The sequence below is a fragment of the Melopsittacus undulatus genome, chromosome Z, assembly GCF_012275295.1.
Source record: "Melopsittacus undulatus isolate bMelUnd1 chromosome Z, bMelUnd1.mat.Z, whole genome shotgun sequence".
NCBI classification, from domain to species: Eukaryota; Metazoa; Chordata; class Aves; order Psittaciformes; family Psittaculidae; genus Melopsittacus; species Melopsittacus undulatus.
Genome location: NC_047557.1, coordinates 46872965 through 46891147, shown reverse-complemented (window position 1 = coordinate 46891147; position 18183 = coordinate 46872965). Strand labels below are relative to the sequence as shown.

The 18183-nt window shown below is 35.9% G+C and overlaps 1 protein-coding gene across 1 annotated transcript in view; it reads left to right on the top strand.

The window, feature by feature from the left end:
- Positions 1–853: 853 nt before the first annotated feature.
- SHC3 (SHC adaptor protein 3) overlaps positions 854–18183 on the top strand; it is a 53216-nt gene continuing 35886 nt past the window's right edge. The window contains exon 1 of the mRNA XM_005154914.3: positions 854–1393. Within this exon, the coding sequence (XP_005154971.2) occupies positions 854–1393 (540 nt within the window). The remainder of the gene's footprint in view (positions 1394–18183) is intronic.

The following is an 18183-nucleotide window of genomic DNA, read 5'->3' as shown; positions in this document are numbered from 1 at the left end:
TGTAATTCCTGCATTAAAATAGAAGGTTGTTGTGGAGTAACAGGGCAGAAGAATTTCTTTCTCTATCAAGAATTTGATGTAACAGTTTCTGTGAGAGACAGCAGTGACACAAAGGCATTTGTCTTAGGCTGCTTTTGTAGAAGAAAACATGTATATCATTTACTTCTGTCACCTGTTCTGAAAACCTTTAAGGTGTCAGTGTTTTGGAAGGGAGGAGGAGATATATGTGTCAATACTATTTAGATTTTTCCTATCTAATTGTGACTTCTTTATAGATTCACAGATATGTGAGGTGGAAGAACAGTGTGGTGTTTCATCAAGGCTGTCAATTCAGTTTTAAAGGTAATTGCCTCTGGTACCAAAAGGGTGGTTGTGGTGATGAGGAATTAAAGGTTGGAAAGAAATATCTGTTTGAGAAGGTAGGAAAAGGAAATTTGAGAATTGATTGGTGCTAGTGTGCTGTAAGTGGGTGGATGGTTTTCTTCTTTTTTTTTTTCCTTTTTTTTTTTTTTTCTACAGGAAGTGATTTGCAGTGTTCACTGAGCCTTTTGTTGAAAAGGGTCCTTCTCATTTGTGTGAGTCATGCTTTTGCTGTGAGCGAGTTGGCAGCTCTAAGCAGGACTGGGATCTCTGTCACAGAAAACTGTTACTTCACCCAACCTTCACGGGGAACCATAAGAAATTTCTTAAAAATACTTTTTTTTTTTTGCTCTTCCTTATACTGTTTTCTTTTTTACCCCACAACCTTGATATCTGTCCGTGTTGTTATGAATCGCCTGCTATGTTAGCACAGGCATCTCCTGCGTTGGCATCAGATTTGCCAGAACATATGCAGGAAACCAGATAAAAGGGCATGCTTCAACGTACCAAGTATAACCGCTTCAGGAATGATTCGGTGACATCAGTTGATGATCTTATTCACAATTTGTCCATGAACAGCAAGGTCTCAGCAGTTTCTGCGACTTCAGCAACACCTTCGTACCTGGTCTCGACAGATGTTCTCCGCAAGGACCATGAAGATGGACCCACCACCCTGTGCACCCTTATCCATAAAGTGTCCCACTTGAAACTCTCTAGCACAGGCAGCCTTTTGGGTATCAAAAATCTCTCCTCTGCAGTAAAGGAGCTTGCTGTCTCCAAGTTGCAGGGAAGCTCGAGTGCTTCTGGCTCAGCAGCAGGGGCTTCAGACAACACATGTAACCTTGTCTCTGCCACTTCGTGTTCTCAGCAGGACGTGAGCAAGATGAGTATGGGGAAAAAAACACGGTCAGAGGAAATGAACCCGGGAGGTGAAGACTGGAATCAAAGTAGCAGCTTTGTCAGTAAACCCTCTCGGGGATGGCTGCACTCGAGTGAGAAGATCCTGGGACCTGGTGTGACGTACGTTGTGAAGGTTGGTCTGATTTCTTCCATTCTCTGTTTTTATCAATGAAAAATTCTCTGCTGGCTTTGATGACAGGCTAGACAGGCTGAAAGGATTGCTATTTTATATTCTTTTTTTTTTTGTGCATAATGCATGGTATGTAGATGCAGGAAGGCAGATTGAGAAACTGTGTTAATTCATTAAATTAGAGCAAACCTGCAAATAGGTTTTTTGTCAGATAATGTGGTACAGCTGTGTAAGAACACTGTTTCTAAGCTAAAAGCTGGGTTTTTTACTTTCTGGGATTTTTTTTTTCCTTTTTTTTTTTTTCCTTCTGGTGAATTTAGGTTTTCAGTGTTACCTAGTTTACTGTATGTATCTTGGATACATAGGCTTTCAATATGTCTGGTGCAATGTACAGGAGGAAAGAAAGACTCCTTGATGTGAGAAGAACTGTTAATCTTGCATGATATTTCAGTTTGAAAATACTCTAAGAATGTGTTTGTTTTTAATGTGAAATTGTGTTTGAAATCTTAGAGCAGTAAGGCACAGAGCACAATTCTTACCATGTTCCACAAATAGAAATACTGTTTTGGGTACAGCAGGAAAAAGCAGCTTCTTTTACGTAATGGGAATTCAACCACCTTAAATGTTACTGCTCTTTTCAGTTCCTTGATGCAGTGTGTCAAGAGAAAGGAATTCTAAGTTTACAGGGTAGTATTTCCATATGCTTTGAAAGTATTTTGAAACGACCTGTTAAATTAGAGCTTTTGAGTGAAGGGTATGTGCAGTGGTTTTGTAGTCAGGTAAGACTGTGGTTACACCTTCCAGCACTGTGTGCAGAAAGTGTAAAAATAACATTACTGTCCAGAATTTGTTCTTCCATCCCCATGTTTTATTTATGAAGTGGCGTTTGAATCTTAAGTGTTAAACTGTATTGTAGCAGCCTATTAATAAGCCTACAGGTCTATTTTTAAGCTCATATTATTTTGGGTATAAAAGTCACAGTGTGACTTTAAATCAAGATGCTTTAAAACTGAGTGAAAGTCTTGTTGATTAACTCTCACCGTTTTTTCTGAAGTTTCATTATCAAAAACAGAGTGCACACTTGACAGTTGAAGCACTAGGAAGCAGTTTTTCTTTCTGTTAGTAGTGGTGGTAGGCTGAATAAGTTGACCAATTCAGACCACTATTGAAATTGTAGTCTTTTACTACTCTGAAATTTACCAGAGCTACAAAAGAGTCAGTGCTACCTTTCAAAACACAAACTGCTGCTCTGTTGCTGTTCGAGAAGTGTCTAGATGAAAATAACCCACTGATGCTAGATATAGTAGTGTTGAGACCTCGAAGTTCTTTTGAATGGAAATATTCTGGTTAACAAGGGGTCATTTGCCATTTTACCATTTAGATTTTTATTATGCTTTAGGATATTATAAGTAGGCAGATAATGACTGTGAGAATTCACTGCTACTGTTTGTTTTACCTGAAGTGGTCATCATGAAGCAGAACAAATACAGTATCAATTTTCTGATTTTTTTCAGTGGTTGACCTTCTGTATGCTAGAGGAAGCTGATATCCTTCAATTGAGAAGAGAATTGAAACTATATACAAGTGGACTTGCATTTAAAGTTAATAATTAACCCATATCTAACACTGATAGTAGAACAGATATTTTAATTAGTGTAGCTGTTGTCAAATACATGAAAGTGTATTTGTACACATTATGTGTATTAGAATCTTCAAAATAAATCATTAGCACTGTGCAACTTAAATTTTAGGTGGTCGTTAGTGTCCTTAAAATATATGGAGTGTTGTTTCTATAAAAAAAATAGAGTGGTATCTTTAACTACATAGTCTCTAGCATATAGAGTTAACAGAGCAGTGCTCTAAATGTAAAAACAAAGGTTAAAAGTAAATACCAAAATCAGAGGTTAATGAGTGAATGAATGAAAATAGACCAGTCCTGGTTAGTTCATAATTTGCCTGTTCATTAAGTATTTTAAAATTTTCCTCAGCAACTGCATTATTCATATAGATAAGAATAGAAGTGCAGTTCCCACATCATTAAACATTGTTAGTTCCCAGGGCTTTTATGCATTCAGACCATCAAATCAATACACAGATAATGTACACTGAAGGGAAGCATTCCTTGAATGTTTCTCATGGCTATATTGACTATCTGGGGAACTCGTACCATGTTTAATTAGTACCATATGCCTTGCAGAAAATTCCATATGCCATTAGTTAAATGAGACAAAAATTAGATTTGTTGTTAACCAGCAAAGCTTTTATAATTTTGTGTGTAAATGTGCACTGAGTTACTATTTTCTTATTAATCCACATTCAGAACATGAAAATTGTATATGTGACTGTAAATTGCAACTGCTGGGCAGTCTGATAACTAACACTGCAATCTTCTGAAGTAAGAGATTCAGAATTTCCTGTATGCAATGTATGACAAGTCTGTAACTTTACTGCTGTCCCCACTTTTTCACATATTACCCATTTTTAAAATGGGCAGTGTAATTAATGCTTAAAAAGTGGCTGTAGGATTGTGGTAAACAAGAACTGAAATCTGTGGTCTGCTGCAATGGAATTATTTCAGCCATAAAAATGCTGGTACCTTCTGTATTTTTTTTTCCTCCCCATGGATTACATGTTACATCTTTATGTATTATTTTAATGGGAAAAATTTCACAAAAATGAACAAGCAGACAAATGTTGTAACAAATTAGATCATGACCATAGCTATAAGGTGGTGAAGTACTGATCTTTTTTTAATACGACTGCTGAAAAGCTTAACAAATTACGGATTAATGAAAAAAAAAAAAAAGAAATAGTTTGCTGTGATGAAAGCCATTGGAGAGCTCAGTGTTTTCCCCTTAGTGAGACTGATTACTATAGGGAGTAATTCTAAATGTTCATGTTGTCAGAAAAACATATATATGATAAAAAAAATGTATAGCTATAATGTAACATTAGTTTCATGTTTAAATGAAATTTGTCTGTTTCCAGTGATAAATGCCTGCTGATGGGTTTAATTGTGTTATGGCATAGGCATCTAGGGATTTGTTACGTTTAACTAAGGGCACAATCAACAATCAAGAGGCAAATGTGTGTCTATCTTTAGGTTACTTGTGGTTGGGTTTTGTAGCAAGTGCTGATGATCTTAAAATGCCGTTTCTCAGCAGTTCACTGAAAAAGTATATGGCATAATTCAATGAAAATCATGTTAAATTATTAATATTATAGCAAAATATCTAAAAATATAAGAATAATTACAATGCTTTCTTTAACATTTTAACACTTTTATGTCTTGGGAGGGGATAACATCAATTTATGTCTGATGAGGAAACTGGACATCTTTTGTGAAGCTGTTCAGACACATCACTGAGTAAAGGCTTCGGTTCTGCAAACATTTCTGCAGGACACTTTTTACAGGAATGCTTATTGAAATAATTGAGGCTACTTCTGTATGCTGCAAGTTAAGTGTGTGCTTAAAGATGAATTGAATTGCTGTGTTGCATTCTCTTCTTGTATCCTTTTATTATGTACTGTAGTATTCCCTTCAGCATATATGCAGGGCAGACATGATTTTAGAAGACCTCTGCAAGTAGACATGGAATTTATAAAACTACTTTTATCTTCAGTGGGTAACCCAGGCTGTGAAGTAGAGCCTTACATGGAACTAACATGGTGAAAACTGCAGCATAAGCAGGCTTCAGGGTTGTTCTGAAGAATATTTTTCTTTTTTTCTTTCTGTTCTAACCAGAATTGATTTGCTCCTGGTTTAAAGTATGAATAGGATACAAATGGGTTGTGTCTTTGTGGTAGTACTCTTTTCCCACCTGTTTGAAAGGTGTCCAGCATAGCCTGTAAGAAAAAAAGAAGAGGGTTTCTTTCTTCCTTCTTAGTCCTCTAAACAGACATAAAGACAAATTTACAATCTACTTGGTCTGTTTTGTTTAATTTTTTGTTTGTTTTTTTTTGTTTGTTTAATTGCATTACAACAAGACCTTCTAGTTTCTCTTTTTGGTTGATGATAAATTTCTTTTCCTTCGTTACAGAAAAAATGATGATTTTTTTTCCTTTTTTAATCAGTTTTAAAATCTGTTTCTATCAGTCAAGTTGCAGTAGTGTTAATAGTTAATCACTGGTAGTTTGACACAGTGTGAGTAAAAACATAGTCGGTATGATTTTGTGCCTGTGATTCTAATAAGGAACACAGTCGCAAAGCATCCTGTTTGTAATGATGTTCACATTTTTAAGAAGTGAGCTGAGTGTTTCAGCCATATGGTGATAATAGGACTGAATACTGATCCTTTAGTTCAAAGTCTGTGATCCTCAGCACAGGTACCCAGTGTTAGCCAGAGCTCCAAAACTTATGAAACTGGCTTTATCACCATAGATTTTGCAGCTGCATGCATGCAGGCTAGGGGAGAGAGGAGTGATAAAAGCAGTGTTCGTTTTAGCAATTAGTCTGTCCTCGTATGCTGTATTCTTTTGCAACCACTGTCTTCATTTTCTTTCTCTGTTATTTGGACTATGAAAGAAAAATACTGATGCCTGTTGCTGTCAAAAACCTATTTTTTGATCTCCATGTATCTGAAACACGGTGGATCTGTTGTGCAGCCTACTGAAACAAGACGAGTGTTCCTCACAGAAACTAAATTAGATCCTACAAGAAGAAATCATACAGGAGTCTTTAATTAAAATATTATTCTAATTACAGGAATCAAGTGCTATTACTGTACATTTGCACACCTTTCATAGAAAGTAGAGTGTGTAACAATTTTGGTGCAGAAAGATTCAACTCCCAATATGAATGCATATTCTGCAGTATATTTGGCGTATTTGCAAAATGCCCGAGAAGCTTTGGCATAATTTCCATACCTAGGCTTATTTCATGAGTGACACAATTTAGGCATTGTTAATGTTGATTCGAATAGTTAAAGTCAGAACTGTAAAGCAAAAATTATAGTTCTGCTAGTTATTTACAATTTTAAAATCCACAGATTAATTCAAGAGCTAAACCTGCATTCAGCCAGAATTCCTTCTGTTTTTTCCTTGGAAATTGGATTGTTGGTTTCTTTATTTGTCTTCAAATAACCATGTTCCCAATGTAAATATTTGCCACTACAAACATAAAACACAGGAATGAACTGAAATCTTCAGGGAAAACTCGTACCTGCTTTTGGTGCTGGAGACAAGGCATGGGTTTTTTGTCCCCGTGACAGGACACTCCTTTGTTCCCTTGCCACATAACCCATTGTCTCCTCAAGTACACTAGCTATACTTGTGCTGCAGCCTAGCTTCATTTTATAGTAGAACATTGAAGTGACTGCACAAAGTACCAATTTTTTTTTTTTTATGTTATTTGAAATAGGAAAAAATGCAGATCTGACCTCAGGTAGTTTCAGAGACAGCTGGCCTTCTCAGCTGCTGGTACTTTTTTAGGGTGATTTACTCCTGTAAGTAATGAAACAAATTCCATAATTATAGAGAATAGGGGTTCAGTGTTGCATCTCTGCAGTTCTACATAGTCTTGCCATATGCATATTTCATTTGATTCTATATCTTTGTGATAAAATGTGATGTATCTACATTTGGCTGCTCCAGGCAGGTCTGAGACGGAGCCTGTCCATTTGAGTTGGGATGGGAATAATGATGGGATTTGGCGCAGTGTTTCCAGTCATCATATGTTTTCAGAAGGGGATTGGGCAAAATTCAGTAAGGGTAATCTAGAATGTTTGTTTAATAAGTGATAGCTATTTCCCTAGATTTTTCAGATAAGTTTTCATAGGGTCTGGAAAGATTTCATTCTAGAAGGGTTGACTCAGACAATCCAACTCACAGTGAAAGTTTAAAAATTAAAAAAACCCCAACCCTTTGGAATTAGACAGGAGTGGCAAGCAAAAAGATAAAAGGTAAACATAAATAGGGCACAGGGGGACAGAGAGAAAATGATGTGAGGTAAACAGAAAAAACTGCCTAGGCCTTTTTTCCACAGTACCACCACATTATATTTACTGCTACAGTCTTTTGTCTTTTGTATTATCTCAGAACAAATTCTGAAATTATAGACATAAGTTGACCAAATACCTTAAACAATGACAAGACTGGAAGAGAGATATTTTATCTTGAGATACTGTCTTAACTTGATCAGCACTATTTTCGCTGAAGAGGAAATAAAGATGTAGAGGATTTAAGTCATTGCTTGAGGATATCCAGGAAATTGTTGTCAGAGGTGACACACAACACCTAAGTGTAGTGTCCCTCCACCAGACCCAATTGCTCTCTAAAGTTTCTAGAGTGAAGGTCTGATGCTACAGAAGGTCTCCAGCTGGGTGGGCAGAACAGGCAAATCAGAAAATATATTTTCAGTTGGCAAACTGAACACATTTATGGCAGAAATTAGAGTAGAAATTTTGGAGAAAGAGGAATGGATAGTAAATTATATGAGAAACATCTGAAGTAGGACTGATGTGCAGCCTGTAGGGTGAGGTGTAGCAGTTTTGCCAAGCTGAAACAAGATTGTGACTACTTAAAGCACTATTATATATGTGGTATAGATTACCTCTGGGTTTGAGACTGTAGCCATTCATTTGTTACAGCAATAGTTACATTGGATAAATAGCCCGCCCATGAAGCAAGCCCACTCTGGAGGAGAAAATTTAAAACACCAATGCTGAACTTGTATCTTTCTATCATTTTGAACCTTTTCGGAGGTCACAAAATAAACAGAGAGCTCTAAGTAAATAGAAACATTATATGAGCCCTCTTGCAATATATTAACCTCTGCAAAGGAGCTGGTAAAGCGCAGCTGCTTGGTGCAGGAGCACAGGCTGAGAGCTGGGGGTGGTCCCATACTGAGCTGACACTGACCTTGGGGCTTTTGGGCAGGGATACTGGGGAACAGTCTCAAGTGAGACTGGCTGGGGCCATTAGGGCCGCAGCCTCCATAAGCTGCTGTGCTGGGATTCTTCGTAGCCTTTATGTTGCAAGAAGCACTTGTAGAGACTTTTTCATTATTTAAATACATACACGGGACATCTTTCACCTTACTCCTCTGTTCTTGCACACTGGAGGTTACCTGTTGGGCTTCACCCTTATTGTGAACACAAGTAACTATAGAGTAAGCATAATAAAGCTAAATATTGATAAAGATTCAGGAAAGAGGTATGTTTTAATTGCTGCACTCTTGTGATGAACACCAGAGGTATGTATATGCAATATTCATGTATGTATATTTTAGATTTTCAGTTGTAAGAGTGACAGGTGCTTCCTAAATTACACCTCCTAATATCTTTTCAGATACTTAATATATGTTTGTATTAGGCATAGTGGAAAAGCATCTGTTAGATTTTCCATCTTCTAGGTCTGTGGTTTAATAATAGTCCTCATCAAGCAGTTCTACTTAATGACTGAGGTAGTATAAGTTCTTCAGTAACTAGATATATTTACAGTGTCCATATTTATGGTTTTAAATGTCAAATTATAATTTTCACTTATTGAAGTGTAATGTTTTGGCTGTAGAAGCTTTTGCATGTTTGTGTTACAGGAATTCTAGTACAGAACATAAGCTGCTAGAACTAATCTGTATAGTGATTTAAAGGGAAATATATCTTAGTTGATATTCAAGGTAGCAAGGAAAACAGTCTGGGAAGTATTCACTGAATTAAAGTATGCAACTGAAAATGAAACAATTCATCTGTGAGACTGCAGTGCATACTCTAAGTGGTTCACACTGGTTAATATCATATTGCAATAACTGCATTCACCTACTATTATATATTTTTAAAATTAAACCCACAAAATACAAAACTAAAGGTTTGGTATTTTTTTTTTCCACAAATGTATCCTTTTTTAAAAAGAAAACTTTTGGCACATACAAAAATTTGAGGCATAATGAAGAATGTGTTTACATTTAAAATAACAGAATGAATTATTGTTCAATGTGTGCACTTCTGATTCTGGCATTTCTGATTTTTTTGCATGCAATCACATACACCTTTAAAATAAGAAAGTAAGAAATACTGTGCAGGCAAAACTACCTGATACGGAATTTTGGTGGAATATTGTGAAAGTCCAGTCCATTTAGAATCTGTACTGCATGACTATTTTTGAGCATAATGTTGGCAATCTTATTTCATCCACATACAAGTAAGAAATAAGAAAAAGGTATTTTCTTTGAAGATGTGTTGTTTCCAACCCCATTTGAGATGGAGATTAGAAAATTGTCAGAAGCAAAAATTGATTCTCAGTAGTATCTGTCCCCTTACTAGCAAAAAATGAGACCTTGGAGTTGACTTCAAAAAATTGCTTTTCAAAGTAAGATAAAATATATTCTCCTTCCTGTAGTTGAATCTTTTGCCTTATTTTTTTTTTTTCAAATGGTTCTGAATCCTTACCATACGAGATGCTGCCTGAATGCTTTCACAGGGAAAAAATGTAAACCCTCTATAAATACCTTGTAAGAATTGAAGACTTAAATAGAATGAATGTTATCGAGATTTATGAAATAAATTTTTTAATTGTTTTCTTACTGGTAAGATGCTCCATACTTTCATGTTGTGTGAAGATTTCTACTCCTGCATGCACCTCTGAATTAGAAAAGGTAGAAAAAAATCAGTTCATTCTAGAAAAATCAAATAAAAATACAAGAGAGAATCTTTACTCTGAAATATGATGAAAACACTGCATACTGTTGCACAGCTTTTCTTCAGATACCGCTTTTTCCCAGCAACTGGTAATATTTAGTTATGTAAACTCTTCATCATACTTCAGAGATGTTAACAGACATGGAAAGTATTGCATAGTATTGTTCTATCTTCTGCTGTTCTGTCCTTCTGTCCTGATATCGGTAGCACAAATTTTCTTTTGCAAGTGCTGTGCTTTCCCTGTGCCTTATCATCAGGATTTGGAAGCAATCAACAGGTGCTCATATCTTCTCCAAGGCTGCTGTTTATGAGCCTCTGTAAATGAATGAATCCCTAGCTACTGGAGAATGACTTTACAGGTTTTCCGGTCTCTGTGGGAGAAAAGGAAATAACCTATTTCCAGCTTTTTCAGTGTTGGCAAATCTTGGTATTTTTTATATATGCTCGTGTTTCTCAGTTTATTAATCTATATACACAGCTGAACACTGAAACTTAAAAATAGAAATATTCATATATTGCATTTCAGAAATAGTAAAAAAATAGCATTTTTTAGGATTAAGGATTCTTAATAAGCATTCTTAATAACAGTGGCACTGTATATTTGCACATGCTTGAAGTCAGTGTATATGATTTAAAGATCTGTATGTATATGAAAAATACATGCATGCATATACCTAATATATATAAATTTAAAGTAGGCATATGTAAATAAAAATCCTTTTTTGTCATGTTAAGGCAGCTTGATTTTTTTTTTCTCATTTAAGCCACTCAGTGCCAGAAAGGCTTGTATAACATAGCAATATAGTTGCCTTCCTTTGTTTAGAAACCCATTTTTATACTGGCAGTGGGTTAGGCTTAGGATGAATTTATATAGATAAAAAAGTTTCACAGCCTTTAAGTTTAAATTAGTCAATGCTAAGCACTTTGGTTTATAGTATATTCCAGAATCCTTCTAGAAGTCAGTCTCACTTTAGTTATGACTGAAAGCCTTTATGAAAATCTTCAGGAAGCCCACTGTAAAAGGATTTGTGTGATTAAAGCTAGATATCTAGCAAATACGCAGTGACTCACAACCATGCAGTGAAAATTTTAGAACGTGACCTTTCTTTTTATTATTTTATACTCTGGATACTAAACAAACATTGTTTGGTGCAGTGAATCAAAATATGTCGAGGCTCAGATATACGGAGAAAGTCTTATTTCCCTGCAGCGTCTTATGAAAATGTTTTAAAAGTCTACTATGATAATTAAATCAAGAGCTTATGAAGGTTACCTTTCTTAACAAAATACTTTAATAGCATAATTGTAGCAGAATTCCTCTTATTGAAAATCTAAGCATTCAGTTTAAAGAATAAAATAGAGAAGCAATACATTGTAAACATCGTAAGTTGCCAATGTACCATTGAATTATACCAAAAATAATGTGTTTATTAGAAAGTCAAATTATATAAATCATAGAAGTAATTTCTAGGAGGTAGTGATCTCATGCACAAAATACATGTGTTTGCCTCCCCAATCCGTTTGTTATTACAGTCATGCACAACAGAGCCTTGTGTTGAAATAGAGGAAGGCAATTCGTTGAAAGAGTAGGCTGACACCAGTTAAGAATTGTTAAAGTCCACCTATATAGGGACATTTGAAATATTTTTATATTACCAAAGCCTGTTATTGTACAAGGAAATAGGAAAGAACTAGCTGTTGGCTGAAATTGGAGGTATTGTTCAGAGAACTGTGTTCTCCTCTCACCCATTATTGAAGAAGCGAATCACCTATTACCGAGAGAAATGCAATTGGCAGTCTTATCCATCATTGTTTGTACTAGTTCAGAAGCTCTGTTGGTTTAGTTGTCTCATGGAGCAATTTGTGATGATAAATTTACAGCCAAGGGGTCAAAGCTTATTTGTAGTTGAAACCTGAAGAAGACTTGTTTTTAGATTTTCCGTTCCATTTCCATTCAGTCAATCGTTACTTAGAGTTTTCTGTCTGGATTAGAACATGCAGTCTTTAATGAGAAAAAATCTTTAGGGGAAACATTGATTCACCGTAAGCTCTATAAATGATTACTTACTGGTATAAAAATTACCAACTGCAGAAGTATGAAAGCACAGAAGAATGCATTTCTGTTTTTCACAGCAGCATATGTTTATGACACATTTTTGCTGTTGGGTTCTGACAGTGTCTAAATATAGGGCCTTTTCCTCATTCAGAACAAAGCTGCTGGTGTTTCTTTCATGCAGGTTTGCTGTTTCCCTAAGCAGGTGTGCCCTTGTGCAGATACTGGGGAAGCACAGGGCTGAGTTACAGAGCAGGTCCTTCAGCATATGCTAGTAGAGCACAGTCATCAGGTATCCTTTAAGATCTGCATCTTCAAGTAGTCCTGAAGATGTACCTTGCCCCATGGGGAGGAAATGGCCAGAGACTGTGGCATGGCTAGGAGAATACTCATGTTACTTGATAGCTAAGCAGAGCATTTAAAAGCAAATATTTATATCCCAAACTACCAGAGAAACTGAAATCTCTAGCAGCTGACTTAAAGCTCTGTGACTACTGCTCATATAAATTTATCTCTCTGAATATCCAGTCTTGCTTCTGCCCACAGCTTTTTCTAATATTATAACTCACCCTACATTAGAAATGTCACAGAACTAATCTTCTGTTCCATATTTCTGCTTAAAATATCTGGGTACACTGACATAAATCTGAATGGTTGTGTGCATGTAAGGCGTTCCCACCATGATGCGATTTGCTCAGTCGATGATAGCCATTTTTTGCCAAAAGCTGCTTCTTCTGTGGAAAAGGAAGGAAAAAAGGAACGTAAAGGGAAAGGATTTATTATATATTAGAGTGCAGGTCTGCAGAAAATGCTGACTCTTTAGTGATACAGAGAAGTACCTCGCTATACTGCTACTTTTGTTGTAGTTTGGCTTCTTGTTTCTGTGTTCCAGTGGGCAAACTGACTGTTGAGTCCAAAAGTATTTACCAAGCTTGCATCAAGATCTATGTCCCAGCAGGGTAGCTGAGTCACCTCCTTAGGTCAGTGACAAACATCATAGGTATAAAGTCCCGTTATAAATGCTTTTTCAGAATGAATGCAATACCTCTATATCTGAAAGATTTAAAGAGTAAATTCAGCCTTAGGAGCTTCCCAGAGTCTTCAGTCCTCATAACTGCTCAGCTCAACCCCTGCTTCTTGCCCACTTTACTTACAGAACATGCATGACAGTTTCAGCCTTTGGTACGTAGAGATGTCTTCAGAGTACCCCTCCCTCTAAAGCAATCTTTTTATTCAATGTGAATGCAAAACATAGGCTGCCTTGGCATTTAGCCTGACTAAATGAACCATTTACTTGTTTTGAAAAGGTCTGAAAGTCTTTCTGGTAGCTGGTGAGAGGATTTATGCTTTTCAAGCTGCTGTAACACATCATATGTCATTACTATTGGAAACAAAATTTTATGTGAACTTACATGAATGGTGTAAATACCAGTCAATATAAGCTGTTATTAAAGACCAAGTATTATTAGCAAACAATTGTAGTTAAAGGTAACTATGCTTAAAAGAATAACCCCTGAGGAAGCTTGCTGGGTTTGTAGGTAACATACAATGTGTCCCCACTGTTATTTGGTACTTTCTTCTTTCCTTCTTTCCTTTTCATTTTGTTTTGTTAGTGGGAGAATCTCAGTGAAGAATTCAGGCAGGTCAGTTTTCTATGTCTGGGTCATGTGTTGTTATCAGGATGAGAAGCCATTGTTTCATATTAAAATCAGCATTCCCACAGCTGCCTGGATGCGGAGCCATGCCTCCAGACCTCCTTTGCCTCTCACACAAATCCAATGAGCCAGCCTGGTACAAGGATGTGCATTCAAATTCGAAGGGTGCACAACTATTGGTGTGGAGGCTTTATGTCTCCTTTTGTAGGCTGCATAAGGATAGAAGATTTGTCTACAAAAATGCCAAGCAGCTGTGTTTCCTCCTGAAGATGTGGAAGGAAGGGTCCTCCTGCCACATGCCAGTATTGTTACAGCCTTCTGTGAATGTGCTTACCATAGGGTAAGGTATTTTGCTATGGCTACCTGAAAGGATATAATTCAACTTCTAGATATATCTCTGTCCCTAGTTTGTCTTAAATAATCAAGGACTGTATTGTTACTGTATTTCTTCAGACAACTTTTTGTCAATGGCATCTCATTGCCTCTCTGTTAGCAGACAGATACTACGGAGTACCCAGCAGACTAGAAATTCTCAATAAGAGGATTATTTTATGAATTAGCAAGGATTTTTTATTGCCAGATGTGCCTGAAGTATTTCAGAAAAAATGTACATTTCTCACTTTTTCTCTCAACATGAACATTTAGTGTTTCCATTAATTTATAATACCTCTAAGATTCCAGTATCTTCACAAAATTAATACATTTACTGCTACAGGATGCTGTGTAGTTTAATAGAAAACATAATTACATTATGGTGTCCTGATGAAAAAGCAAATGTATGTTGTGATAATCTATCTTCTCTTTTTGTGATCTTTTCCTGCTGCTTTGCTGAGTTAAGTAGTTTGTCATACATTTCTCAGTCAAATTAGTACGATATTCAAGGTAAAAAATGTTCAGTTAAAGCACAATCTAAAAAAATAGGAAATATTGTGGCTTTTATTGTTATTTTTCTTTTTCTTTGTTTATTTTATTAAAGGATACACCTTGTGGTTACAGTTTCTTGTTCCTTTTTTTTTTTTTTCCTTACTATTTTAGTTTAGAGAGCAAGTATTGAAAAATTCAGTTAAGGTGAGAAATTAATCTAATATGATAGCAAAAGGATAAATAAATAAAAATAAACAGGTTTACTGTTTCATATTAATTTGCTAAAGGGAAAAAACTCATTTTGTAAGATGTTTGCTATTATCAATCTTGCAGTCTCTGGCTATTACCTGGGTTGCTTTTTTGTTTGTTTGTTTTCAATTCTCCTTTTCATACATCAATATGGGTATTAAAAATACATTACTAGATCCACCATTACATATGGACAAACTTTTCTTGAAATCAAGTCCTGGGCGGTTACTATTTTTGTATTATGCCCTTCTTGTTAGGGTGTAATTTAGGGTAGATGGCAAACTTGAAAGTAAGTTGTAAGTATTGCATAACATTGTGGAACTCTCAGTGCTCATTTTACAAGCCCTTTTGGCTATAAGTAGTGATATCTGAAATTAAAAGTAACTGTCATTTTGATGCATAAGTAAATGCATCTTGCAACAGAAGCAATATAATCAGAATTTGAAATAAAATATTTTTAAATAAGGAAGTCCTCAACTGGAATTAACTAGCACTAGTCAATTCATACAAACTACTCATTTACTTTCATGGTATACTTTAATTCTGGTCTAACTCTTTGGCTAACAAGAATAAAAAGCAAAACAAAACCCCCACAAAACCAGACAAATACACTCATCCGCCCCCCCAAAAAAGTGATTGGAGATACATGAGGAACAGATGTGGAAAATAAGATGCTCACTTTTGCACTTGACAAGAGCAGCCTAAACCTGTTGGTGAGAAACCTGCATTGTATTGATTAGCTTATTATAGGGCATCTTATGATATGCTTCAGAGATTTCTATTTTCAAAAATTGCATCTACATATACTACCCAGAACCCTGGGAATCTGAATCTGAGTTTTGAGTCCCCAGGCTATTATCACTAGCCATGCAATGTTAGTGCAGATTTCAGATACATTGATATTTCCAGGCACTGCCTAATTTTTGGCTAACAATGCAAGGGCATGTCTTTTGCTGACATAACCATGTTATCTCTTACATAACTTGCATGAGGATCTGTATTTGTAGGTACAATCTGAAATGTTGTGAACCACTCACATTTGATGATAGTCATCTGGTTACACAGATTAAAACCAGTCTTAATTTACTAAGAATACTCATGCAGTTTTGGTGAGCTAATGATACTCCAGCAGTTCAGACTCAGAGATTAGGAGTCCTTATTTTTTTTAGAGTAGGTAATTGGCAGATCTTCATGCTACCCATTCTCAGGGCAGACATTTGTCTGCTATTAGATGTGCATGTGCTTTTCAAGCCTTTAAGTGTCCAAGCATTTGTCAAACATAGGTTGGACTGTTGCAGTGCTATATAGGGCAACATCTTGCTCTGTTTTTATAAAAAATACTTATTGCTGTTATTACCACTAGCTTCTGAGTCAAAAAGTGGAAGATTGTTCTCAAGAGCTTGCTAGAAAGCACTGAACGAGGTTGTTCAATTTCATAGAGCAAAAGGCATCTCTGACAGTGACTTCCCTTTTTGCTCCAAGCACATGAAATGCATGCATTCAGTGCTCACATTGAACTGTCTGTTTCTGACAAATGTTACGGGAACTCAACACCCTTTCTTACATAGGGTACTGCAGAAGATTTCAGTTGTTAAACAGGAATTTTCTAACTGAGTCATAGAGAAATCTGTCTTCTTTAGTACTTTAGCATATATAGAGAAAAATCACCTATGAACAAACCAGAAACCCAGGATATATATGACCGTCTCTTACCTGGAATAATTGTAAAGATACTGGAACCTCGTGCAGTGAAAGAGGTATGGTCCCAGGAGTATGTGGCACTCTGCTTTTAGATTTACATATCTGCGTGCAAGGTGCTGTTTAGCATGCAGAGTATTAGATACGACAATAAAACCTCTGAATGGGAAGGTATTAATTCATATGAAAGATGTTTTTCCTTTGGATGAGGTACCATTCAATGAAGGTATACAAGCTGGAAATTCATTCAAGTATCAGAAGGTAGATAAAAGGCTGAATGTTATCTGAGAAAGCTTGGAACTGGTAGCTCCAAATCTTCCTACTTCAAGGTGGACTGCATCTCGGTATATTTGTTTCCTTAGCAATGAGAGAGAGGATACTGGTGGGAGCTCATAAATATCACAGTGCACAGTATCTGATTGGCTAGAATAAACATTAAGTGCTGGGTGAAGAGAACCTTTTTTAGAAGTAGACTGTTTTATAACTATATTTTGAATGTTTCATCAAATGCCTAAAGCAAAAGATAGCATTTTTTAAATTCAGGATATTTATTTGCTGAAATAAATGAATAATTTATTTACTTGCTATCTTGGTTGTATGTCTCCTTTCTGTGGATCCTTGTCAGGATGTACTTCAAATGGATATTTTTAGAGAGCAATGTTGGTCTTGGGGAGTAATTGAAGCATAGCAGTAGGTGAGTTACATGTCCCTGTAGTTGGCCTTTGGACCTTTTGAATGTCAGTTTTTACAGTAATTTCGTTACTTGAAAACTGTGGTGATTAAGTGTTCACATCTTTTATCCCAGAAAATCAGTTGCCATCTTTGCCTTGGTCAGTCAGGAATACTGGCAAGCCTTACTATGTTGTGTTCAGCTGTCTTTGTGCTATACATAAAACAAGTACAGGGTAATTATTTTTTCATCTGACCTTCCTTCAGTCTGGTTTTGTCTCTACTTTTGTTAATGTAGATCAGGTAGTAAGACTCAAAGAAGTCTAAATGCACGCCTTCTAAGTATGTTATGGGTATTTGTCTAATTATTTTGTGTGTTTATTTTGATGGTGACTTGTGTCCACATGTGTATGTGTATTTATTTGCACGCCTGCATGTAATTGTTAATCTACCTTCCAGAATTTGCTTCTAAAATGTTGGACCTGATTATCAAACTTGTACAATTATTTTACTTTAAAAGACTTGTGGCAAATACAGATAAGTGAAGGAACAAGTGCAGTCCAAGAGTACTTTAGTATTGAGTGGTCTAAATGAACAGGCTGATGAAATAATGAAAAGCAAGTACTTCAATAACAAAAAATCTCAGGGATGCCTTCGAATAGTTATACCAGTTAGAGCATATTTTAATTACAGAAGTACCTCATATGAAATAAATATTTAGTAAAATTTATCTATAAAAGCAACCTAAAATGAAAACAAAATTATACAAAAAGAGTACAGGAAAACATCTTCCATTGCTCTATATTGGTATAAGTTAACTGACTTTAGCTGATTACCTCAATTGATGTTTAATGGACTTAATCTCTAAGCAAATCGAATCGCCCTCTGAGATACTTAAAAATAGAGTTAATGGCTTGACTTCCTATATCAGAGCATGAAAATGTTGTTCTGGATGTTTTAAGTAGTCAGGCG